Source organism: Danio aesculapii, chromosome 10, assembly GCF_903798145.1.
Source record: "Danio aesculapii chromosome 10, fDanAes4.1, whole genome shotgun sequence".
NCBI classification, from domain to species: Eukaryota; Metazoa; Chordata; class Actinopteri; order Cypriniformes; family Danionidae; genus Danio; species Danio aesculapii.
In genome coordinates this window covers 44,723,280-44,750,742 of record NC_079444.1, presented here as the reverse complement: position 1 = coordinate 44,750,742, position 27,463 = coordinate 44,723,280, and the positions used below count along the sequence as shown (strand labels likewise).

The 27,463-nt window shown below is 38.2% G+C and overlaps 1 protein-coding gene across 1 annotated transcript; it reads left to right on the top strand.

Moving 5' to 3' along the window:
• Positions 1–277: 277 nt before the first annotated feature.
• Positions 278–23,689, top strand: tacr1b (tachykinin receptor 1b). The gene is made up of 5 exons (XM_056467615.1): positions 278–850; positions 3,769–3,963; positions 16,760–16,910; positions 20,130–20,326; positions 22,274–23,689. The coding sequence occupies exons 1-5, from the start codon at positions 441–443 to the stop codon at positions 22,557–22,559; spliced, it is 1,239 nt and encodes a 412-aa protein (XP_056323590.1). The 5' UTR covers positions 278–440; the 3' UTR covers positions 22,560–23,689.
• The last annotated feature ends 3,774 nt before the right edge of the window (positions 23,690–27,463 follow it).

Here is a 27,463-nt window from a genome sequence, read left to right as displayed (position 1 = left end):
TTTTCAAATGAATCAAACTGAAATCTGATATTATTATTATTATTATTATTAATGATAATAATACAGGACAGTAGGCTACACTTTACTATATGATAGCTCAAAAACACTATATTTACTATCATTTACTATAGTATTTTTCATTTGACATTAGGGCAAGTATAGATTAGAGCTGAAATCTGCTATTGTTAGTTATTATTATCGGTCTATTATCGAGCGTCAGTCAGGAGGATGCGCAGCGCACGGAAACACCGGGTTCAGAATTGCGCGGCCACGACAACCGTGCGCGCGTTTGGAGAGGCGCGCTCGCGACTCAGCGGATCCTCAACGCATTTCTTCAACTCATTTTTGGGGGATCTATAATTCACAAACCAAACATCAACACTACAAAAACGCCAACTTTCCCTTGTTAAAATGCCTGTTCTCTGATATATTAGTCCACCATGGATCCTCTGTACATCACTTCGCCGAACTCGAGCGCCGGTAACGGGAGCGCCAGTTCTCCGGTAAACGACACGGATGTGTTCGGTAACCAGTTCGTGCAGCCGGTCTGGCAGATCGTACTATGGGCTATCGCGTACTGCAGTATAGTTCTGGTGTCGGTAGTGGGAAATATCACGGTGATCTGGATCATTCTAGCCCATAAGCGCATGAGGACGGTCACCAACTACTTTCTGGTGAATCTGGCGTTCGCGGAGGCGTCCATGTCCGCCTTTAACACCGTTATTAACTTTATTTACGCCGTGCATAATGAGTGGTACTTCGGGCTGGTTTACTGCAGATTTCATAACTTCTTCCCAATTGCAGCTGTCTTCGCCAGTATTTACTCTATGACCGCTATAGCTCTGGACAGGTGAGACATTCATCTTCACTTATTATTAATGTGTGTGCATTGTTGGAATAACGAGTCTATGTCAATAAATAACCAGCAATTCCATGCAAATGTCAACTTTGCCATGTAAAAAATAAGTAGCGAAAGCCTTTAAGTTTTTTAAACAGTAAAAATACTCAAAAATGTCTCCGTCAATGACTCTTATCCTGTAAATGAGCATTGTTTCCTTTGGGTTGTGCAGTTTAATTCACTGAATTTCTACAAAGTATGTTGTAGACCGTAAACTCACACTTTTTTTCAGTCACATCTATAATACATGTTTATTTTCCTCTATTAAAATCTAAAATATGTTTACAGATTGACATTTTTCTGATATGTTTTAATCCCATTATTCCCAAAATACACAAAAATGCTGGGTTGTCGTAACACACACACTATAATATGGTTCAAACACGCTGTATTTAGCTACTGTAAATTACTATAGTATTTTTCATGTGACGTGCACATTTTAAAGGTAAATATGAGTTGAGTTTTCAAATGAATACAGCTGAAATCTGCTTTTATTACTACTATACAGCATAATACACATGTACACAGCATACACACACATATACAGTATATATAAACACACAGCATAATACACATGGCTCAAAAACAATTATGAATGACAATTTGTTATAAGACATGCACAGATTTTGAAGGCATTTATGGATTAGGTTTTCAAACTGAATCAAATTGAAATCTATTATTATTATTATTATTATTATTATAGGACAATATGCTACACTTTATTCAATATAATGTTCTCTGTGAGTTTATGTTTTGAGTTTTTACTGCAGATGTCTCCTGCATAATGCTGGAATTGCTCTGTCACAGTAGATTTATTCACCATCACTGAAAAGCATTATTCACTGGCTTTACACATTATGTTTTTAAGGTAAGAAGGTTACAAACAATTTATATTTGCTGATTTTAACAACAAACAGTTGATCTTTACAAAATGTAATTTGCTAGTTTTAATTCAGCCCATATAGATTGTTTGCAACCACTTACCTTATAACAAAAGTAAATCCAGTGAATCGTTATTTGGTAACCGTGTACACTGAAGAAATGATGTTAGCTGTTTGTTCAAACTACTTATCTAAAATGAGCTAAAAACAAAACAATTCCTGGGCACAACTTCATTATGTTCAATCAACTTAAATTTGTAAAAGCTAGAAAGTTAACTTACTCCGCTTCATGATGTCCCAACACAAATTAATTGTAAATTAAAACACAAATTTATTTGACAGTGTATGTAGTCCCTAAGATTAACCTAATGTTGGGTCAAATATGGACAAACCCAAAGTAAACATTTTAAATTTACAGTTGTTTTCCAGTTTTTGAATCATACTATAGTAAAGTGTTTTATTCATTCATTGACTTTCCTTCAGCTTAATCCCTTATTTATCAGTGGTCGTCACAGCGGAATGAACCGCCAACTAGTCCAGCATATGTTTTACACAGCGGATTCTCTTCCTGCTGCAACCCACTACTGGGAAACACCCATACACACTCATTCACGCACACATTCATACACCATGGCCAGTTTAGTTGATCAATTCCCCTATAGCGCATGTGTTTGGACTGTGGGGGAAACCGGAGCACCCGGAGGAAACCCACACCAACACGGGGAGAACATGCAAACTCCACACAGAAACACCAACTGACCCAGCCGGGACTCGAATCAGCAACCTTCTTGCTGTGAGGCTACAGTGCTAACCACTGAGCCTAAATACTGTACTTTTAGGGTATATTATACAACAGTTCATTACAGTTTACTGTGGTAAAAAGTAATGTAAGCTACAGTATGTATTATAATTAATCAGTCAGAATGACAGCCCTTCTCTGATTGGGCGAAATATGTTTAGCCACGCCCTCTCCAACTGTTACTAAGATATGTAGATATTTTGTTTAAGATATTTTGAAGAATGCTGGGGGAAAACTTAGACTTCCATAGTAACTGTTTTCTACTATGGATATCACCATATGATTTCAACTATATGAATATATCAAACCATATGAATGTTTGATGTCTACCGCTATCAAACATTCTTCAAAATATCTTTTTACACCAGATACAGAGCTCAGCATAATTGAGCACACCCCTTTTGAAATTTAATAATTTTTTTTGTCCATTTCATTGGTGAATATAGATGATATTTTGGTGCATTTAAACAAAAAATGCATTAAACAGTTAAAATAATCTATTAAATCTATCTGTTAAAATAATTGCCTTACCTTTGCCTAAATTAACCTCATTTTTATTGAAGTTATTGCCAAAAAAACGACAAAATTTCTATTTAATTTGACAATTTTCTCATGTTTTTCCTGTTTATTAATATTGTATTTAATAATTCTTCCCACCGTATTAACTTGAGTGTACTCATTTTTAGAATGTGGTCTTCAGGTTTGTTTGTTTTTTGGTTAGATTAGCGGGTGACATGGTGGCTCAGTGGTTAGCACTGTTGCCTCACAGCAAGAAGGTCGCTGGTTCAAGCCGATGTTTCTGTGTGGAGTTTGCATGTTCTCCTCGTGTTGGTGTGTGTTTCCTCTGGGTGCTCCGGTTTCCCCCACAGTCCAAACACATGTGCTATAGGGGAATTGATGAACTTGGCCATAGTGTATGAGTGTGTGTGAATGAGTGTGTATGGGTGTTTCCCAGTACTGGGTTGCAGTTGAAAGGTAATCCGCTGTGTAAAACATATGCTAGAATAGTTGGTGGTTCATTCCGATGTTGCGACCCCTGGTAAATAAGGCTCTAAGCTGAAGAAAAATGACTGAATGAATGTTAGATCATGTTAGACACATCTGTGTGTGTTCTAAATCATAAGGCACATGCCAAATCCCAAACTTGTGCACTATTCTTACCTACTATAATCTATTTGTTGTCTACCCAGGTATATGGCGATCATCCACCCGCTCCAGCAGCGTCTGTCGTCCGCAGAGACTAAACTGGTGGTGTGTGTGATCTGGGCGCTGGCGTTAATGCTGGCGTTCCCTCAGTATTATTTCTCCAGCACGGCTCAGCTGCCGGGACGCGTCGTGTGCTACATTAACTGGCCAGAATACAGCACGTGGGACTTTCAAAAGACGTAAGTGCACAGTGTCTTTAGCTGGGTTTCCATGCAAAACTGCAATATCACATAAAACATTAGTGAATAAAGCAGCGTTTCCAGTCAAAGAGGCATGATAAACCTGCACAGACATTGCTCAGAGAAGTGTAGTTTGATGCATTAGGACAGGGGTGTCAAATCTAAACTTGGTAAGGGCCGCACTGAGTGTTGTGAATAAAGTCAGGGCCCGCACATGCACATTTAAAAAAATTATTTGTTGGAGAAAATAAAATACAACTGTAACATCTCTTACACTTCATTAAACCACATTTATCAAAGTAGCGAGGTTTTACATTTAATTTAGGCCACATCTGTGTCACAGCAGCTTTCATCTCTGTCAAAACATGAAGGTCTCTAACCAATATAAGTATAAAACAGGACAGTAGGCTAGCATAGAACAGTAGTGTACTTTAAAAACAACTTCATACTCAGCAAAACTGATAATAAAAGCCAACAACTGATATACCACACTGTAACCAGCAATAGATGGCTTCTGCTATTGTATTATTAAACTTATTCTTTTAGCTTTAAAAAGGCAACCTGATCATGAAATGATCCATGCCAACTGTCGATGCCTACAACTGAACTGGATTTCAGAGGAAAAAAATTAAGCAATATATTTATTAGTGTGCTTTTATAGATAAATATTAGCCTATATTAAAAATAAATGGTAATAAATTGTATTATTTTGATTATTTTGCTTCAGAGGACACGTGTAATATATGAACAAATATTTGAATGAATGTTCTGTTTCCCACCATGGTTGATATTGTGGATATTCTCTGTCCACTTTGCGTTTTTTTGCCATTGTGCTAGTCCCAGAAATATTTTACCTTGTTTACATTTAGCGTAACGTTATGCTAACGTCTAAATTAGAGAGCAGGGTGAAGCGCAACAGCACCACCTGCGCATCAATATTGTAATGGTCACAGAACTAATATGTAAAGCGAGTGCGGGCCACCTGAACTTCATTACTAAAACTTGTTGTCGGGCCTGATTAAATGTTTTGACGGGCCGCATTTGGCCCGCGGGCCTTGTAATTGACACATGTGCATTAGGAGAAGCCACTGTGGTGTTTTTATCTTATTTAATAAATGATTTGTACCTTAGAAGACAAAATGCAATGAACGCGGTGAATGCGGTGGCTTTTGGAAGCGTGAGACGGGAGTGCAGACAGATGCTCAAGACAGTTCTGGAGGGAATAATAATAGAAGAAGAATAATACTGAAGCACTGTGATGACGGACTGATGGAGGGCTGAGGCTTTTTACAATCAACACAACAACATTTTAGATCTGCAACAAAAGCTGGAAACCAACATTAAAGACGCAAAGACCCTCACACACACATTAATATCTGATCAGCAGACAGATGAAGTGCACGTGCAGAGTTTACTCACTACATCGGTTTATATCACAGTTTAGCATTTTTATTTTTTTTTTAAAGATTTATTTTTGGCCATTTTGCCTTTATTAGATAGGACAGTATTTAGGACAGGAAGCGAAGTTGGAGAGAGATAGGGGGGTAGGGTAGGGAAATGTCCTCGAGCCGGGATTCGAACTCGTGACGCCCTGACGTGCTACTGCACCATATGTCGACGCGCTAACCACTAGGCTATTGCGCCGACACAGTTTAGCAGTTTTCATATGTTATTTTCAAAACTGATGCGCATCTTGGGGTTTCCATTCGGCATTTTATTTACACGATATTCTCAAATGTGCATAAAATATGTAGATGGCTGCTTTTAAACAGCGAGTCTCCTTTTTTCGTCCGCATGTTTATACCGTACGTCTTATCCTATGTCTGTGTTCACATTAATCTCCCGTTATTCACGACAACTTGCTTTTGTTTAATGTTATTATTATCATTAGTATTATTTATTAAATGCATATTTATTGGTTTGATTAAAAACAAGCTTTTTTTTTTTGTCCACCTGTGGAGCTTTGGACCATATGGGCACGTGTGTTTGGATATAACTCAGTGTTTTGACCACACTTCATTATTATTGTTCATTTATTCCTTTGCTGGAGATTAGAACTGAATTTAGAAATAGCTTTGGCACAAATCTTTGCGCTTAAACTAAATTAATTATGTAGGCTAATGGATGTCTTCAGTGGAGAGCATACAACACCGTTTCCTTATCCATGAAAGTGAGAAAGTGAAAGTAAAGAGGCTGAATGGAGGAGGTTCGTTCTTTACTCTCGCGCTGCAGATGCTCTGTTTAACCGTATGTTCACAGCGAAAGTGGCGAGAGCGTCAAAGCAGCCGGAAGTCATTCATTTTCAATGAAAGCCGGCGGCGATAAGCGGCGTGGAGCAGGTCTTCGCCGGTGTGGGCGTCGAGGAGAGTTGAAATCAAGTCAACTTTATGATAAGCTATGATGCGGTTTGGCAGCAAACAATCAGAATGAAGAAGTCCAGCGCTTAAGAGGAGTTCAGAGAACACAGACCTGTGAACTTTGGTTCCGACCACAGTTGTTCCCAAGGGGTTTGATTATTACGGTCGACAGATTTTCAATTATTTACAATGTTTTTTTACAGGAACATACATTAAATAAGTTACTGATGTGCTTTAATGTTGTAACGTTATATATTTATCTTTAAAAAAGCGGGAATCTCATGCGACAGTACAAAACAGTATTGCTGCTTCAGGATATTTCAGACATATGGACACGACACCAATTAGATAATTAAGTGGATCAAAGCCACACCACATGCAACTTGATCTTCCATGAATTTGATAAGAAATGCGCAACATTTTCACGCTAGAAAGCATGTTTTATGCAGGAATGTAACTGATATGCTGCAACGGCCCCTTTAAATTCGAGATCAATGTAGCGAATTTTGCCGCTCTCGCCGCCGGAGCTGAAGGCAGACAGCGTTGTCGCCAGGGCGGTCAGAGCAACCTTGGATGCTCTCACCGCTTTTGGTGTGAAAGCACAGTAACTTTTCTCGCTAGAGAAGCGTTCAGTTTTTCCACTTACAAAGTCCGCCATGTAAATAGCAAATGCACCATGGAGTGACGCAACTGACTCTTAAAGGGAATGGGAGACGAGACTCTGATTGGTTTATACTCAAAACACACCCAAAACCCATTAAGAGAATAAGCTCAACCCTGTTAGACTATGCGCCGTGGCACAGAGCGTATTATTCCATACTTAAAATAGCAAAAGTGGATTCAGACTCGCCCTTAACGCTTTTGCACCATGAGCTTCAGACTTTTGGCCTAGACCGATAAAATCTGAACATTCACTATGGACTATTTTGAGGGATGTAAACAAAAGCAATGATCCCAACGCATTTCCTTAGATTTTTAATTTCTATACATTCGAAGAATCTAAAAAGAGCCATATATTGAACAATAATGTTATGATAGCTGTTTTAACATTAATTTATGAGTGAATTGCCTCGTGTTAACCCCTCTGCTAAAGAAACCCAACCTGGACCAAACGCTACTTGAAAACTACTGACCGGTATCCCTGCTTCCATTCATGGCCAAGATTTTGGAGAAAGTAGTGTTCAATCAAGTCCTAGACTTTCTTACTCAAAACAACCTCATGGACAACAAGCAATCTGGCTTTAAGAAAGGCCACTCAACTGAGACTGCCCTGCTCTCGGTCGTGGAGGACCTCAGACTGGCTAAAGCAGACTCTAAATCATCTGTCCTCATCTTGCTGGATTTATCAGCTGCTTTTGACACTGTAAACCACCAGATCCTCCTATCTACGCTTGAGTCACTGGGCGTCACAGGCACTGTTATTCAATGGTTCAGTTCCTACCTCTCGGACAGGTCATTCAGGGTGTCGTGGAGGGGAGAGGTGTCCAACCTACAGCATCTATACACTGGGGTACCTCAGGGCTCTGTGCTTGGACCGCTTCTCTTCTCTATCTACACGGCATCTTTAGGAACAGTCATCCAGAAACATGGTTTTTCCTACCACTGCTATGCTGATGACACCCAGCTATACCTCTCTTTCCACCCTGATGATCCCTCGGTTCCAGCTCGCATTTCAGCCTGCCTGTCAGACATTTCACTCTGGATGAAAGATCATCATCTCCAGCTTAACCTCATGAAAACGGAAATGCTTGAAGTTTCTGCCAACCCGACTCTTCACCATAACTTTTCAATCCAGATGGACGGAGCAACCATCACTGCATCCAAAATGGTAAAAAGCCTTGGAGTAACGATTGATGACCAACTGAACTTCTCTGACCACATTTCTAGAACTGCTCGATCTTGCAGATTCGCACTCTACAACATCAGAAAGGTCCGACCCTTCCTATCTGAACATACAGCTCAACTCATTGTTCAAGCTCTTGTCCTCTCCAAACTGGACTATTGCAACTCTCTGCTAGCCGGGCTTCCAGCTAACTCTATCAAACCTCTTCAGCTGCTTCAGAACGCAGCAGCACGAGTGGTCTTTGATGAACCCAAAAGAGCACATGTCACTCCGCTACTCACCCGTTTGCACTGGCTTCCAGTTGCTGCCCGCATCAAATTCAAAGCTCTGATGTTTGCTTACAAAGTGACCTCTAGCTGTGCTCCTTCGTATCTGCTCTCACTTCTGCAGATATATGTGCCCTCCAGAAACTTGCGTTCTGTGAATGAACGTCGCCTCGTTGTTCCATCCCAAAGAGGGAAGAAATCACTTTCCCGAACTCTCACATTCAATCTGCCCAGTTGGTGGAATGAACTCCCTAACTACATCAGAACAGCAGAGTCACTTGCTGTCTTCAAGAAACGACTAAAAACGCAACTGTTTAGTCTCCACTTTTCCTCCTAATCTGCAATTGCCTCTCTGGCTATACCACTAACTGAGCCCTCTTTCTCTCTCTCTCTCTCTCTCTATATAAAAAAAAAAAAAAAAAAAAAAAAAAAAAAATTTCTACTAATGTTTTGCTTCTTAGACTTTTACATGCCTGAAACTTGTCTATAGCGCTTGTTCACTGCTGCTCTTATAGTTGTGTAAATTACTTCCTTGTCCTCATTTGTAAGTCGCTTTGGATAAAAGCGTCTGCTAAATGACTAAATGTAAATGTAAAATGTAAATGTGTTACTGTTATGAAATAGCTTGAAAACAAGAAGGAAATGTTGATGGGCCAATGGCATCACTACACTGAAATAGTCTCTAGTGCAATGATGACAAAAGTCTGCAAAAGAGCACCTAACAAAGTAATTGATATTGTTTTTTTGATGTTTCTAGAACATGAAGACAAAAGTGCTGAAATCATCCAATGTGAATCAGACATGTGTTCAGATACAGGTCTGATTTTCTGATATTATTGGCTAATCAACTGACTGTCTCTGTGAAAGAGCAAAAATCATTCAGTGTAGTCATATGGAGCTGTAATGCGCTCAAAACCTGCCGGAACTACTTTACCTGTGTGTTTATCTGACAATAGGGGAACATGGGTTCAACCACGCATATCGGATGCAAAAAAAGACCGGTTGCAATAGCAAACATGTGGTGTTGTGCAGTAGGATGCCAAATTCATCCAAAAATAGAAAAGTTAAATTTTACCATCTACCCACACTGCTTTTAATGCCAACCTCAGATGTATTTGGCTAACAGCCATCAGAAAAGATAAATGGAGTTAGGACCTAATTAAAAATGCTGGACTCTGCAGTTCTCATGTTACATCAGGTAAGTTCACGCTATGCTGAATCATACACATTACTCATTTTTGGTTGCAGCAATGATTTCAGCAAAAGCAGTTCAATATGGAGAATTAAACTGCGGACACTGAATGCTCAGAATGAAATGTAAACATGTGCCGTACAGGAGTTCTCTGTCAGAATGCAGTTGTTTTGTGCTGATGATTACCCAGGCCTTGTACAGCTTCTTCTTTCCTTGTCTTTGGCTAGGCAAAACCTCGGTTTTTAGCGCTACAAAGTTTTGAATCATGGATCATTATTTCTTGCGCATGACCACACAGAACAAAACTGTAGGCATCCAAAGACTCATAGGCCTTTAACTTCTCTCTTGTAAAATCACTTGGAGTTTCAGTGAGATTGTATATTTGGTGCTGAATGCTTGGCCATTTCGTCTCATCCAATATCCATCGGGAGGGTGCTATCGCAAATGGACTTGTCAGATGAACGCCGCTCACTTTAACGTTAATTTTGCAGAATAACTGTGCTTATCACTGGGTGACGAGCTGTTATAATATACTGAAAGCATTATGTAAATAATATATATATAATGTGTACTCAATATATCTTATTTCTAAGACAACAAAAAACTCTGTACCGCATCAGATGTCATTCCCTCGTTGTAAATGCTAGCGCTCCCGTTTTGTTTTTATTTCTGAAACCTTGCTGCGCGCGCATCCTGAATGTTTACGAACTGATAATTCGTCTATACCCAACACCTAAAGTGATCATCAGCCAATCAGAATAAAGCATTTCACAGCTCCACTACAAATGTAAATAAAGGCTCACATTAAATCTGCTGATTCTATTAATGGTTGATGTGCACGGATTAATTTTGTCATTTCATTATCAGCATCATGGTCGGTGTCTTATATTTGATCAAAATACACAGTTGAAGACGAAATTATTCGCCCTCCCTAGAAATTCTGAATACCTCTCTTGCACAACATCCTGCACAGAATTGTTCAATTGCATGTTAAAGTACTTGTATAGTCTGTCTTATGTGTATAGTTAAGTATCTAGTATAGGGCAGCACGGTGGTGCACTGGGTAGCACAATCAGCAAGCAAGAAGGTCACTAGTTCAAGCCTTGGTGGGTCAGTTGGTGTGTTTCTGTGTGGAGTTTGCATGTTCTCCCTGCGTTGGAGTGGGTTTCCGCCGTGTGCTCTGGTTTCCCCCACAGTCCAAACACATGCGCTATAGAAATTGATTAACTAAATTGGCCGTAGTGTATGAGTGTGAATGAGTGTGTATGGGTGTTTCCCAGTGCTGGGTTGCTGCTGGAATGGCATCCGCTGCGTAAAACATGCTGGATAAGTTGGGGGTTCATTCCGCTGTGGCGACCTCTGCATAATAAATGGACTAAGTCAAAAAGAATATGAATGAATGAATCTTATATGTTCTTTTTGGATAGGTTTTTTAAAATAAAATAGTATTTATGATTAATTATGTAGCAAGTTGTCCTGCAAGACAAAACATTTCGTTCCTCATATTGTCTCCGCGTGTAGCGGAATAACAATTAAGTTCGACTTGACTTGAAATTGTAATTATAGGAACACTTTATGTTGATGGTCCATTTATTAGTAGATCGTCTGCTTAATATCTGGAAATGTATGAAACATAATAATTTCTGTATTTGTTTCTCTCTGCTGGAAAACAAATATGAAAGTTTTGAAATGAAACAAAGTGACGTAAATGACAACAATTTTTGTTTCTATATGAACTAACCTATATACAACAAACTCTCCTCCTGTAAGACAGCTCTGCCTATTTTAGGAAAAAAATAAACAACAGTACAGTGAGAAAACTGATGCAGTTAGCAAGAAATTGGGCGCCAATAGTGTGAGCTGTGGTCTGATTTACTATATAAATATTTTAAACTTCGGCTTAGTAGCAATAACGCCCAGTCCTGCATGCTAATCACATATTTATCCCCTGTTGAATGAGTTTTGATGGATTTTCACACACGCTCAGTCTGATTCTCCGGCATCCCGGTATGTTTCCTGCAGGGGATTTGTTGGTGTCAGGTTTCGACGGCGTATGGATATTTCCAGAACAGCTCAGTCCTTCACCCGCCCATACAGTCAATCTGTCTACACTCAGTCCTGCTGTCACTTTAAAGCAGCGAATCACAAACTAGGGGTCACAAACTCCACTGGGGGTCACCAAAGATTTACGAGGGGTCACTCTATTTATACATGGTTTTCGACCAAAAATGGAAACTTTTTTATGTTTTTGCCTATTTCTTTACACAATAACAGAGTTTGAGACTGAAAATGTATAAATCTGAAGAAAGGTTACAAAGGGTACAATTTTGAAAATGCCGCCATTGTTGTTGTTTGAGATTCATTGAAAAGGATGACATAATGCGTGTACATAAGCGTTTAGGGAGGTTTCGTTTAAACAGGGTTTCTGCAGATATCATAATGTCAAATTTAAGACTTTAAGACCTTTTTAAGACCATTAAGTATTAAATTTAAGACCTATATCACAATATCAAAAACACACATACATATAAAGAGAAAATGCTAAAATCACAAAATCAATGGTAAAATAAATGTATTCAAATAGAACAGGACTGAAGGCAGCTTAGATCCAGCACTGAACTACAGAAAAAACAAACAAACAAACATCTTAAGGCTGATTTATACTTTCGCCTGGCACCGCATCGCGCACCTCACGAAACTTTTATACTTGACGCGTTCACCATTGAGATATTCCTTTAAATGACAGGGGGCGGTCAGAAGAAACCCACTGTAAAGTCAGACAGATAAACAGAGAAGTAGAACATTTCTGGAACTTCGTCATATCATTAATATCATTAAAGATTTTTTAACTAATTATTTTTATTATTTTAATCATTTATTATAAAGATTTTTATAACCATTCAAGATTTTTTCAATCAAACTTTGATGCATCACTTGCTTTTGCTCATATCTCAGACAGTTCTGCCTATTAAAGTTAAATATTAATGACAACAGAACATGGGTTGCTCTACAGTTATATATTTTATTATGGCAAGAATAAAAGCAAAATAAAAGTAGACTTACTAAAAATACTGACGTTTTGTTTTATTTTGCCCACTCCACACTTCACACATTACTGTCTGGCTAGTTTCTGTCCTCTACTTAGAAGCTAAAAAGGCAATAACAGTCCATCATTCCTGACCATAATCACCAATAAAGCCTAGAAATTGGCCATCAGTAGGCCCAAAAGGAATCTGCACGCACGGAATTCCACATATTTCTGCAGATTTTTAGCCCATCATTAATTGTGTTTATTTACTTGAGTAAATGTGTGTAAACCTAAATTTATTCAGTTTTTAATTAATTATAGTAATATTATTAACTAATATGAAAATGTTTCCGTCTGGCCCTGGCCATCAGTATATTGTAAACTGATCATATATTCAACATACTGTTTATACATTCGGGCGGCGCAGTAGGAAGTGCTGTCGCCTCACAGCAAGAAGGTCGCTGGTTCGAGCCTTAGCTGGGTCAGTTGGCGTTTCTGTGTGGAGTTTGCATGTTCTCCCTGCGTTCGCGTGGGTTTCCTCCGGGTGCTCCGGTTTCACAGTCCAAAGACATGTGGTATAGGTGAATTGGGTAGGCTAAATTGTCCGTAGTGTATGAGTGTGTATGTGTTTCCCACTGATGGGTTGCAGCTGGAAGGGCATCCGCTGCATAAAACAAATGCTGAATGAGTTGACGGTTCGTTCCGCTGTGGTGACCCCAGATTAATAAAGGGACTAAGCCGAAAAGAAAATGAATGAATGAATGAATAAATGTTCATATAGTCCTTTCCAGTTATCAAAGACATAATTTGTTCCTTAATTATAGTTTTGTAACTTGTAAATTGTTTTAAAATCAAAACTGTAATGTATACATCAGTGTAAAACCTATGACTGGTGGAAAAACATATTCTGTAATATTAAAGCCACATGGGTCTCCACTTTTTCATGGCACATTTTTTTTGTTTTAAAAAACTAATTCCTCAGGTTTTTCCAAACATTTACAAAAACGTTCCTCCTTTCCCACAGCTGTTAAATTTCTAGCCAAGAATTATTGGTCATCTGGTTCTCCCTATGATCACGCATGGATGGATCAGTGTTTCATATTCAACTCAAATCAAACACAGCGCTGCGTGAACTGTTTACCTGAGTCTCAAAACATTTCATGAGCTCCGCCAGCCGAAATCATGTCTCGCGCACCCAAAGCAAATCTCCGCAAGCACAGCAATGATGTCACATTCGCCGCGCGCACTCAGTTCAACAACAGAAAGCTGATTGGCTGTTGCATGTTGGTCTCATTTCTAGTTGTAATACCACAAATTAGATTTGGACTAGTGAAATAAAGAACTACAACACCACGAAAACCAAGCAACAACAACAAACAAGAATTTAAATGAGCATTAGATGTAGCGACACATGGACATCGGAAAAATAAGACCTGTGCAGAAATATTTAAGACCTGGAACAGCCAATTTAAGACTTTTTAAGGCCTAAAATTTCGATTTTTAAAATTGAGACTTTTTAAGACCCCGCAGAAACCCTGTTTAAAAGAGAAACACATAACAATGACAACAATGTGCAAGTAAATTTTTGATGAATGTAATGTTTACACAACATTTTTGAAACAATCCACATTTACACAAGTGAAAAGCTGTATTGCATATGCCAGGCCAGTAGTGGGCGCTGTCACCTGTAAACGTTTACGACTGCATTTTTAACATCAGACTGAACACACATTAATCTGAAAGCAGGTTACAAAGTGTGTGTTTGTGAAAATACTGGTATTGTTGTGTCTGTGTAAACGAGAATCTTTAAAAATTATGATGTCATGCGTGTGGGCGGCGCGGTGGCACAGCGCTGTTGCCTCACAGCAAGAAGGTCGCTGGTTCGAGCCTCGGCTGGGTCAGTTGGCATTTCTGTGTGGAGTTTGCATGTTCTCCCTCTGTTGCCGTGGGTTTCCTCTGGGTGCTTCGGTTTCCCCCACAAGTCCAAACACATGCGCTATAGAGGAAATTGATTAACTAAATTGGCCGTAGTGTATGAGTGTGTGTGTGTGTGTGTGTATGGGTGTTTCCCAGTGATGGGTTACAGCTGGAAGGCCATCCGCTGTGTAAAACATATGCTGGATAAGTTGGCAGTTCATTCCGCTGTGGCATTCACAGATTAATAAAGGGATTAAGTCAAAAAGAAAATGAATGAATGAATGAATGAATGAATGAATATTCCCTCTATTGTGTGCCTGCTTTTAGTTAGAACACTGTTTAAATCAGCCTTTAGGCTTGATAGTCAGACTCGCTCCTGTTGATCCTCAATCTGGCAACCTGCGCTTGAGTGTGTTTTGATAGAGGAATGCAATACCTAGTTCAACCACAAGGTGTCAAACTTACATACTGCACCTTTAAGTGTTTTCATTTGCAGACAGTAATCTGCAAGATTTTGCTTTTGTTTTTGGGCAAGCATGTCAGTTTTGTGTGATTGTCTTGTTTTATTTTATGTGTTATGAAACATGTATGAAGTATTTTCCTTAATTAATAATCATGTGGACAATATTTAATTACTTGAACAGCAGTAAAGCCTCATTTGGCTCAAAAAAGGCATGTCTGTAGGACACGTTCAGTCAAAACAACAAATGAACAAGGCATCCACGCTGCTTTTTTCTTGTCAAACAAGGACTCATATTGTTTTGGAGAGTGCATGAATTGCTTCTGTGTAGTTTCCTCTCCTGTCTTTATAGATAAGCCATCACTAATTACCATGTTGAATCCAAAAGCGGAGCGTCTGAATCCTGCGAGCATTCACAGTTCATGCTTCCAAAGTTTTCCAGCGGTTATTTTTACATAGCAGCTAATGCGAGAAAACACGCGGGACTCTGAGGTGCGGGTGTGTGGCATCTTATTATGTGCTCGAAATGAGGGGAGAAGATTCTGACTGATAACATTTGATATAAACATCACAGTATTGTTATTACTGCTTTAAAATCAGATCTTTGTTAATGTCTGGCTAAAAAACAACAACTTTTCCCCCCTGTTAAACACAATATATTTGATTTTGAGAAATATTTAGAATATTTTGCAGCAGTAAACATGTCAGGCTGAATAATTAAAGTAAATCATTGACTTCTGCTGTCTTCATTAGTTTTAGAAACACATCTTGAAAAGGCATCTATGGAGATCTTTCTTTTCTGTGGATGTAAAGTAAAGCCACTGCACTGTTCAGCTCTATTGATGCCCTTCCAGCTGCAACCCAGTACTGGGAAACACCCATACACACTCATTCTCACACAAACACACACACACACTTATACACTACAGCCAATTTCAATAGTTCACTCTTAGCTGATGATTGATTATGAAGCATGTTTGGCATGATGTCCCGGGAGAGAGCACTGAGCTCAGAAGATGCTCGAGCACGGGGCTCTCCCCGTTTGCAAGGCGAGAGGGGAGTTTGAGCTCAGGTAGATCTGGAGAACTCCCCTGCTGTAGTAGCTAATGAACAGATAGTGATTGCTCTCAAGGAGATAACTACTTACTTGGAGCATGTCTATAATAAACTGTGCTGTTGCTTTCAAATACACGCACAGAAAAGTAGTTCCAGTAGATTGTGAGCGCATTACAGATACATATTATTATTCCACATTCATTCAATCACTTTCCTTCAGCTTAGTCCCTTTATTTATCAGGGGTCGCCACAGCGGAATGAACCGACAACTATTCAGCATATGTTTTACGCAGATGATATTCCAGCTTCAACCCTGTACTGGGAAACACCCATACACACTCACTGTAACAATCAAATGTAAAATATCATGGTCATCATTGTAGAAATAATATCTTTATCTTTTAATATTTAATAAATACTATCTAAATAATCCTGCGATGTGACTATTGCAGATATACACATTACAATATTGATATATTGTTCAGTAGGAACACTATAACAGAAAAGTTTAGCGGTTGAAAAATCTTGACTTTTCCAAATCGCGGTAAACCTTGAAACCGGTTATCGTCCCATGCCTACTCAAAATATGTCTCGACAACTTCGGGTCTATTTTATTCTTGGGTTTCCTGTCTTGCTCACATCTTTGCTCACTAATCCTCCATCTTTCTCTCACACAGGTATTACGTCTGTGTGGTTGTGCTCATCTATTTTCTGCCTTTGCTGGTCATGGGTTGTGCTTACCTGGTGGTGGGATGTTTTCTGTGGGCGAGCGAGATTCCCGGAGACTCTTCAGACCGATATCGAGAGCAGCTGATCGCCAAACGCAAGGTCTGTGATGTCACTCCTATAAAGGAAAAATGACACACCTTGTTGAATATATTAGCTTAAGTTAATGTATACTACAGCTTTGTTGAATACTTGATTCTGATTTGCTGATGAGCAACCTAAGGTGTGTTGTGCACAGATAAAGTAGTTCCGGCAGTTTTTTTTTTTAGCATATTACAGCCACATATCACAACACTGAATGATTTCAGTTATTTTACAGCTAGATGCTAATGGTCTAATCTGATTCAATGATTTATGCTAAGCTAAGCTTAAAGTGCTCCCATCAGAACTGGTTATATTTCTGTTGAATGCTTGATTCTGATTGGCTGTTGAAGGTACATTCTAAGGTGTGACTTAAACGCACAGTTTAAGTAGTTCCGGCAGGTTTCGAGCGTATTACAGCTCCATATCACTACACTAAATGATTTGAGTTATTTCACAGCTACAACTGTCAAAAATCACATCAAAACAGAGCGAGAAACTAGTCCTACACGCTGGAGCAGTTCAACAAGTGTCTGAAAATACAACATCTGAACAGTGGAGCGCTGTGGAGACCAAAGAAAAAGCAGTATAATTGTTGACAAACCATTGAATTGTTTGCAAATAATGCACACTCGCCATCTCAGTTGTGCATCGTCTTTCATTCATTTATTCATTCATTCATTTTCAATCGGTTTAGTCCCTTTATTCATCAGGGGTCGACACAGTGGAATGAACCGCCAACTTATCCAGCATATGTTTTACACAGCAGATGCTCTTCCAGCCGCAACTCAGTATTGGGAAACACCCATACACACTCATTCACACACACATTCATACACAACGGACAATTTAGTTGATCAATTCCCCTATAGCGCATGTGTTTGGACTGTAGGGCAAACCGGAGCACCCGGAGGAAACCCACACCAACACGGGGAGAACATGCACACTCCTGTCGCCCCTGGTTGTGCATTGTTTTGTAATAAATGAATGGCCTATCATCAATTATTCCTTACAGAAACCAAGCAAAACATGCCCAATGAAACTTCATAAAGAGATAGCTCACCCAAAAATAAAGGTTTACTCACTATTTACATACATTCAAGCATTTATGTGCATCTTTTCTTGTTTAATGCAAAAGGAGACATGTAAAACCGGTAACCACCGACATCCATAGTAGGAAAAACAAATAATAATAAGTCAATGTATAACAAAAATTTGTGTTTTAAGATGAGCAAAGGCTTTACAGGGCTGCACGGTGGCGCAGTGGGTACACGTTTGTATCTGCTAGAAGGTCACTGGTTTGAGCCACGGCTGGGTCAGTTGGTGTTTCTGTGTGGAGTTTGCATGTTCTTCCCGTGTTAGCGTGGATTTCCTCCGGGTGCTCTGGTTTCCCCCACAGTCCAAACACATGGGGTACAGATGAATTGGGTAGGCTAAATTGTCTGTACTCTATAAGTGTGAATGAGTGTGTATGGGTGTTTCCCAGTGATGAGTTGCAGCTGGAAGGGCATCTTCCAGCGTAAAAACATATGCTGGATAAGTTGGCGGTTCATTCTGCTGTGGCAACCCCAGATTAATGGGATTAAGGGACTAAGCAGAAAAGAAAATGAATGAATGAATTAATGAAAGGCCTTACAGGCTTGGAATGATGAAGTATTTTATGATATAATTTCAATATTTTGGTGAATGATCCCAGTTTATTCATGAAAATCTGCATTGGTATAATGTCACTATTATTAGCAGTATTATTTATAAAATGCATATTTATATTTGTCCACCGGTTGGTTTTGGAGACGTCTGCATCACCATATGGGGCATCAGAACAGGACGTGTGTTTGGATATAACTCAGTGTTTTGACCACACTTCATTATTATTGTTCATTTATTCCTCTGCTGGAGATTAGAACTGAATTTAGAAATAGTTTTGACACAAATCTTTGTGCTTAAACTAAATTAAATATGTGGGCTAAAGGATGTGTTCAGTGGAGTGAGTTTCCACCGTTTACTTACTCCATCAAAGTAAAGTAAAGAGAAAGTAAAGAGGCTAAATGGAGGAGGCTCGTTCTTTATCCTGGCGCTGCAGATGCTCTGTTTAACTGTTTTCTCACTAGTGAAGCGTTCATTTTTTACACTTATAAAGTCCACCATGTAAATAGCAAATGCACCATGAAGCGACTCAACTAACTCGTAAAGGGAAAGAGAGAGGAGTCACTGGTTGGTTTAATGCACGTTACGCTCAAAACACACCCAGAACTCATTAAGAGAATAAGCACAACCCTGTTAGATCATGCGCCAGGGCGCAGAGGGTATTATTCCATTCCTAAAATAGCATAAGTGGATTCAGACACGGCCTTATTTTGCTTTTGTGGCATGAGCTTTAGACTTTGCGCCTAGCGATCTAGAAAATAGAGCCCAATGTCTTGTTTTAAGAAAAAAAAATTTAAAATGTATTTAGTTTTTTTCTTAAAAACTAGCAAAATAGTCTGCCAATGTGGGAAGCAAATTAATCTTATGTCAAAAGGAAAAACTAGATTATTTTGCTTTCCCCATTGGCAGATTATTTTGATTAACTCACTTAATTTTGTATTTTTTTCTCAAAAACTCCTAAAAATTTCTCAAAACAAGAAAATAGTTTTTACTTTTCTATAAAATGCTTCTTCATTCATTCATTCATTTTCTTTCTTTTCGGCTTCTTCTTTCCCCTTTATTAATCCGGGGTCGCCACAGCGGAATGAACCGCCAACTTATCCAGCACGTTTTACGCAGCAGATGCCCTTCCAGCCGCAACCCATCTCTGGGAAACATCCATACACACTCATTCACACTCATACACTATGGACAATTTAGCCTTCCCAACTCACCTGCATCGCATGTGTTTGGACTGTGGGGGAAACCGGAGCACCCGGAGGAAACCCACACCAACACGGGGAGAACATGCAAACTCCACACAGAAAAGCCAACTGACCCAGCCGAGGCTCGAACCAGCAACCTTCTTGCTGTGAGGCGACAGCACTACCTACTGCATCGCCAAAACGCTTCTTGATTTAAGAATTTTAAATATTTGTACAAGAAACAAGACAAAAGCAATAAGTAAGAAAAGCAGAGTAGTGAATTTAGACTACTCCTCTTATTTTATAAGATTTTCTCCTAAATCTGCAAGTTATGAGCTGCTTTTAGCCTTTAGATGTTTTGTTAACACCCCCCCCCCAGATTTTTAACTTCCTCTACTATCTTCTGTAGGTGGTGAAGATGATGATTGTCGTAGTGTGCACCTTCGCCGTCTGCTGGCTCCCTTATCATGTCTACTTCCTAGTGCACCAGTTTCTTCCACACTTGTTTGAGGAACGCTACATCCAGCAGGTCTACTTAGGGATAATGTGGCTAGCTATGAGCTCCACGATGTACAATCCCATCATCTACTGTCTTCTCAATGACAGGTAAGAGTTATACTATCTTTATACTGGTGTGTGCAGGATATTATAGTTAATAATGAAAGTAAGGACAGCAAAACAGACATATTATACCCAAGAGATTCTTCATATAGTGCACTACCAGTACAGTTTGGATGCAAATATTATTCAGACACTTTGACCTGATCAGTGTTTTTTGTTTAATTGCTAATGTGAGTTTTATTTACCCCATTGACTGAACACTATAAAGCATTTATTTTAACTGGTTAACCTAAATTGGTATTGTCTAATTTTGCATCTAAATTTAACAGCTATTATAATTCTAGGCGCTATAGTCTAGTGTTTAAGAACAGATGGCGCTCTAGGCATGTTTTAACAGCAGACATTTTTATTTTTATTAGCATGTTATTTTTAAAAAGTGGCCTATAAAGAAATCTGCGTATATCTAGTCATAATCTAATAATTAGAGACCAGTATATGGAAATGGCCGTATACCTACACTACTGTTTCCTCTTTCTCATGTGAATTCCACAAGTGTAAAACCCTGGAGGACAACAGGCCAATCAGAACACAAAGCAGACTGTTGCGTGACTCTCAGGCCACGCCCTCATCATTTGCATGTAGTTTAGGTCTTTAATTTTGACCTGACGAGCAGCCGCATCATAAGAACAACACAGACTGAAATGTAGCTTTGGGATCATTAATAGGCAGCATTTCATAAACAACAACGTTTCCTAGTAAAACAACAACGATCATTTTCCTGCCTTTTGTTTTTTTAGCTTATATTTACTATGTATTTGGGAGTTTTATTTTGAAAACAGGAGTCTCAGATTGTTTACTATGTGTCACTGAGCAATGACTGCAGAGACAATCGCTTCAGAACGCAAAATGCAGGATATACGGATTATACATTTAATCATCAGCTCCTCTTCGAAAAGGCATAAGCAGTGCTTAATTTGTGAATTGCGAGGTCCCGGAACAGATCGGGGTAATGGATCCGGCATGTTACCAGAGTATGGAGAGGTGCCAGAAAATGGGGAGCAGGGGGGGGGGGGGGGGGGGGGGGGTTTGTGTGGGGGGGGCAGATGGGTGTCGCGGATGAAAGTGAGCGGGGCGGGGTGTCGCGGACGACAGTGAAGAGTGTTGGGAAGTCACGGAAGAAAGCGAAAGTTAGTGAACAGCAGACGGGGGAGAAGGGCGGTTGAGGAGGGTGACAAATTAAGGCACAAATTAAGCCCTGGGTGTAAGCTTGATTTAATTGTGTAATTTGTTAATTTATTTAATACTGCTGAATCATGTCAAATCACTCAGCTTAACTGTCATATGCTCATGCAGAGGTTAATATTAATTCCTGACTGTCTTTTCTTTGACATTATAGCTTAAAAACGCAACACGATACATCTCTATTGATGTCTTTTATCAAGTTGAATTAAAATTTAGCCTTTATCCACGTCTTATGAGCAAAATAGGTTAATGTTACTCTGATTGGTTAATATTTTTCCGTGTTCAGCGTACATCAGTGTTTGAGAAAGTGTGTGAGAGAGCTGCACATCAGAGCTCATTAATATTCACGACATGATCCAAATATGGTCAATTATGGACTTTCTGACTCTCGTTTTGAACAGAAGATGGCTCTCCAGGCTAGTTTCAACAGCAGATACCGCTTTATGTTTATTTTAACATAAGATGGCAGTCCTAGGTTAGTGTTAACAGTAGATAGTGCTCTAGGTTTGTTTAGGCTAGTTTTTACCAGGATATGGTGCTCTATGCTGGATTTTAACCTTACATTCAAATGGGTAAAAAAAAAGTGATTGTCATATTAATTGGCTTTTGTCACAATATTCATATAAACAACTTTTTATTAATTGATAATTTTATAAGGTGCAGAAACGATTTCTCAAATGATTTTTATTTTAAAGTGAATAATGCAATACAACTATTATTTTAAATTGTAATTCTAGTCTACCTGTGCAGGTTTCGAGCTGGATTCCAGCAGGCATTTTCCTGGTGTCTGTGCGTCCCTCAAGGCACATATGAGGGTCTGGAGCTCAAGTCTACTCGCTATCTTCAGACGCAAGCCAGCATCTTCAGGGCCAGCCGAATGGAGACCACAGTATCCACAGTGATGCCGACTGGAGATGGGGAACTTCCGGAGAATCCAAACCGAAGCTCCATAGATCTCACATCCAATGGTTCTTCTCGAAGCGCCTCAAAAACCGTATCCGAGTCCTCCTTCTATTCCAGTAACAATGTAGCTTAGAAAGAAATGTAGGAAATAGTTTTACTAATAATTAAAATAAAGTTTTTTAGATGTTAGTTTCAGTCTGAAGAATATCGACTAGCTAGTGTGCTCCAAAACAGTGACAAAATTAACGTTTAGAAAATATAAACATGTAAAGTTTGCCTCCTCCGCATAAATGGATCACTGATTTTTTTGCCATCACCAAATACTTCAGTTTCTCATCAAATCTTTCAACCAATCATGCTCTTTTGTATCTGACATGCCCCGCCCCCATCTTCTCATTGGCTGTTCATTTGATGCGCTTGAGCTCAACTACTCTCACTGGCAGAGCTGCGAGAAAAGCAAACGCTATTGGCTGTTTTTTAAAAAGGGGAGGAGCTACTCAATGTCCCATCCCATTTTTATTTTCAAGTTTACGTAAGTGACATTACGTCAAACATTGAATAAAAAAAGCACATTTAAAAACACTTCAAGGGATCTTTTAGGCCTGTTGACAGCAAACACGATAACTATAAAGAGGACAATAAAGATATGATTGTAAAAATGTTTGACAATGTTAAAAGAATAGCATCAACTACAGTGAAAGATACAGAGGAATGATATAGTCACTTTCAGAAGGTCTTTTCTCAGCTGATGAATGATAAAACACTGACAGAAAATCAGAAACTAAAATTAAAGCGTAATTTAAAGATACAGACGACACCGTGGAGATTGTGAAAGATTAGTCACAGGCCTTTAATTAGCATTAAAATTGTTCACACTATTAGAACCTATTAGATTAGGTCTGGTTATATCAGTCCCAACATGACGTTGCAGATCCTGCGATGTGTCTATTGCAGATTTGCACATGTGCATACACTACTTGACATAAGTATTGTCGTCGATCCCAGTTGTAAGAGCAGCAGATAATCACTTGACCTCCAGTTGGTCATTTGAAAAGTGACAGAAGGTGGATTTTTCTGCTGAATCATCTGTTGATCTGCATCCCAATCATCACTAATACTGCAGAAGACCTACTGGAACCAGCATGGACCAAGATTCTCACAGAAATCAGTCAAGTTTGGTGAAGGAAACATCATGGTTTGGGGTTCCATCATTCAGTATGGGGGCATGCGAGAGATCTGCAGAGTGGATAATCAACATCAACAGCCTGAGGTATCAAGACATTTGTGCGGCCCATTACATTACAAACCACAGGAGAGGGCAAATTCTCCAGCAGGAAAGCGCTCCTTCTCATACTTCAGCCTCCACATCAAAGCTCCTGAAAGCAAAGAGTGCTCCAGGATTGGCCAGCCCAGTCACCAGATATGAACGTTATTGAGCATGTCTGGGGTAAGATGAAGGAGGCGTTGAAGATGAACACAAAGACTCTTGATGAACTCTGGGAGTCCTGCAAGAAGGCTTTCTTCACCATTCCAGATGACTTTATTAATCAGTGATTTGAGTCATTGCAGAGATGTATGGATGCAGTCCTCCAAGCTCATGATGGAGTCAGACACAATATTCATTCTGTTTCCACTGCAGCATGAGCACATATTCTATACTGGACATTATTGAAGGTTCAGTGAGCAGACTTTAGTCTAAAGTCAGACCTTACTGTCCTAATCAAATCATTAATAATCAAGACATGATCAGATTATATTGTGCTCAAATAAGAGTAATCTAGAGGCCTTTACCTTTCATATAAGACACTTCTGATACCAAATCATCAACTAGAAGTCAAGATATTATTTGTTCTTCCTAATTTTAGACAGTTGCCTTCCATTTTTAAGTTGAGTTACTTTTATTTTGACAGTGTAGATGCTCAAACCATACATTGTGCAGCCCTACTTTCTATGAACTTTTCGTCCCTTCATTCACTCAACATCTTACCCAATCGGCATTCTCTACTTGACCCAAGTGGGTTGTTTAGGAAAACTCACCCAGCTGTTACCCTTGGCAACCATCTATCCATCATCACTGCCGGTTGTTGACTATACGATAGCCAGCGTGACGACGTGGAAGATTTTTGCACCTGTTGCTGGATATTACTGGACCACAGAGGTGACAATGTGGAGGATTTGCCTGGAAGGCAGAGGGTCACGATAAATATAGCAGAGAGAGAGAGAGAGAGAGAGAGAGAGAGAGAGAGAGAGAGAGAGAGAGAGAGAGAGAGAGAGAGAGAGAGAGAGAGAGAGAGAGAGAGAGAGAGAGAGAGAGAGAGAGAGAGAGAGAGAGAGAGAGAGAGAGAGAGGAGAGAGAGAGAGAGAGAGAGAGAGAGAGAGAGAGAGAGAGAGACAGAGAGAGAACATTTTTGTCAGATTAATTTTTTTACTACTACTACTACTATTTACTGTGTGTTTACCTGTGTACACACACACACACACACACACACAGTCGAGCGCATAATTTGTTTTATTTCGGCAAGAATAAAAGCAGTTTTTAATAGTTTTAAAGCCATGTTAAGGTCAATATTATTAGCCCCCTTCAGCAATATTAGTTTTGGATTGTCTCCAGAACAAACCCCTGTTATACAAGGACTTGCCTAATTACCATAACTTTACCCTAATTACCCTAGTTAAGTGTCTTGAAGAATATCTAGTCTAATATTATTTACTGTCATCATGGAGGAGAGAAAAGAAATCAGTTATTAGAAATGAGTTATTAAAACTATTATGTTTAGAAATGTGCTGAAAAAATAAAAAATCTAATTATAACAATATATATATATATATATATATATATAAATAGGGGGGCTAATAATTCTGGAAGATAATAATAATTTGAAATATAATTATCTATAGAGAGAAAGAGAGAGAGAGAGAGAGAGAGAGCAAGAGAGCGAGAGAAACTCACGTTGTAATATCATAGCAACTTCCATTTATATCATAATAATCCTCTGTTAAATCTGAAGATTATTATTAGCATGTTTTCGAGTATCAGTGAGAGCACTGCCTTTACTACTAATGAATAAATAAATAAACAAATAAAACATGTTGACCTTATGGAAATCTGATATATGGCCATATAAGTTATAGCTAATATATTTGAACATATGTGTATATATATATATATATATATATATATATATATATATATATATATATATATATATATATATATATATATATATATATATATATATATATATATATATATATATATATATATATATATATATAATAAAAATGTATTAAAAGGAATAAAATTAATTATAGTATATGTATTTGAAAAATTATTGTATATTTTATAAATAATAATTTATATAAATAATTTTATAAAACTATAACCCTAACGACCAATATATATTGGATATGTATATGTGTAATTCCAATGGCTGAAGAGACATTCAAAATATATATTTAAATAATATAAATATATATTTGAATATCCTGAATATACATTTAAATAATATAAAATGTACAAATATTATAAATTTACATTTTAATATCATTCATTCATTCATTTTCCTTCAGCTTAGTCCTTTTATTAATCTGGGGTCACCACAGCGGAATGAACCGCCAACTTATCCAGCATATGTTTTATACAGCGGATGCCCTTCCGGCCGCAACCCAGTACTGGGAAACATCCATACACACTCATACACTACGATCAATTTTAGCACACCCAATTCACCTGTACCACATGTCTTTGGACTGTGGGGGAAACCGGAGCACCCGGAGGAAACCCACACCAACACGGGGAGAACATGCAAACTCCACACAGAAACACCAACTTGGCTTCAATTTTATCCATATATATCTTATGGAAAAAATACAAAGTCTGTGGTTTCATATTAGGCTCTATCATTTATATCATGGTTTCACAAAATAAACAATTATTTCTTCATAATTTGTTTCACCATTTTTGCATTATAGGGTTGCATATGTATTTATTCGCAATTTCAATGGTTTTAATAATTATTAGATATTACATAAATGAATATACTTAACATAATACAAAATGTAAAATTATGAATGTATTTTTATAATACATATTATATCAAATTATAAGACTAACTCAAAATCAGATATAACTCTAGACCTGACCATAACGACCATTTTAGCAATTATTAAAACATGCTGTATGCATATTTACATTTATGACATATTTGTGAAATCCTAACATGAGCTTATATGTCAAACATGTGATTTGCATTTACCAGATATATCTATATGGGTAAATACAATTTATCTAGGAGTATATATAATTTCTGCATACATTTTTATTGTATATTTGAAAAACCGTGCTTCTGTAAATTAAATTCTAGCTTTAGTTTTGTGGTGACTGATTGTATTATCTTGATAAAGTGTACATTTCTGACTTAATTATAATGGAAATTGACTATATTTGCCAGGTTAAACAACTCCTGCAATCTTCTTCAGCATTCCTTAAATCTAGATTTCAGTAAAAGCATGACTCTTAATTTGGTCCATTTGCTTACATAGTAGTTGTTTGTAAGAGTTGTGCAATATGATGATCTATATCGAGTGGACAAAATAAAAAGTTTTGTATTATGCTCTATTGTTTATTTCTTGGTGTCACAAAATACATTGTTTACTGTAGTATTTATCTCATCATTTATTTCAGCGTATTATTACACTCCATTACAGGGATGCAGACAGAAACATGAATAACATGCTTAATTAAATATTTGCCCTGAGTTTCTGAATGTGAAGTGAGAAATATGATCACATATGAATGAGGAAAACATTGTTAATATACATCAAAATGTAATGTCGTTTCCACGTCAGCTATATATATATATTTTTCACTTTTTTAATATATTTGAAAAACATATTTGTGTGCACTGTGTATATTTTTGTGTATAAATATATGAGTAACTATATTGTATGCAATGTTTAAGAATTAAAAGTAGTGATTCTGTCGGGTCGTTTTCATCCATTCTGTGATCATTTTGAGTCTTAATTTGGCCAGAAAAT

Excerpts from the sequence above, each read along its gene's own strand:
- tacr1b (XM_056467615.1), top strand. The coding sequence starts at position 441 with ATGGATCCTCTGTACATCACTTCGCCGAACTCGAGCGCCGGTAACGGG. Across the intron at positions 851-3,768 it reads ACCGCTATAGCTCTGGACAG|GTATATGGCGATCATCCACC; the intron begins GTGAGACATTCA and ends TTGTCTACCCAG. Across the intron at positions 20,327-22,273 it reads TACTGTCTTCTCAATGACAG|GTTTCGAGCTGGATTCCAGC; the intron begins GTAAGAGTTATA and ends CTACCTGTGCAG.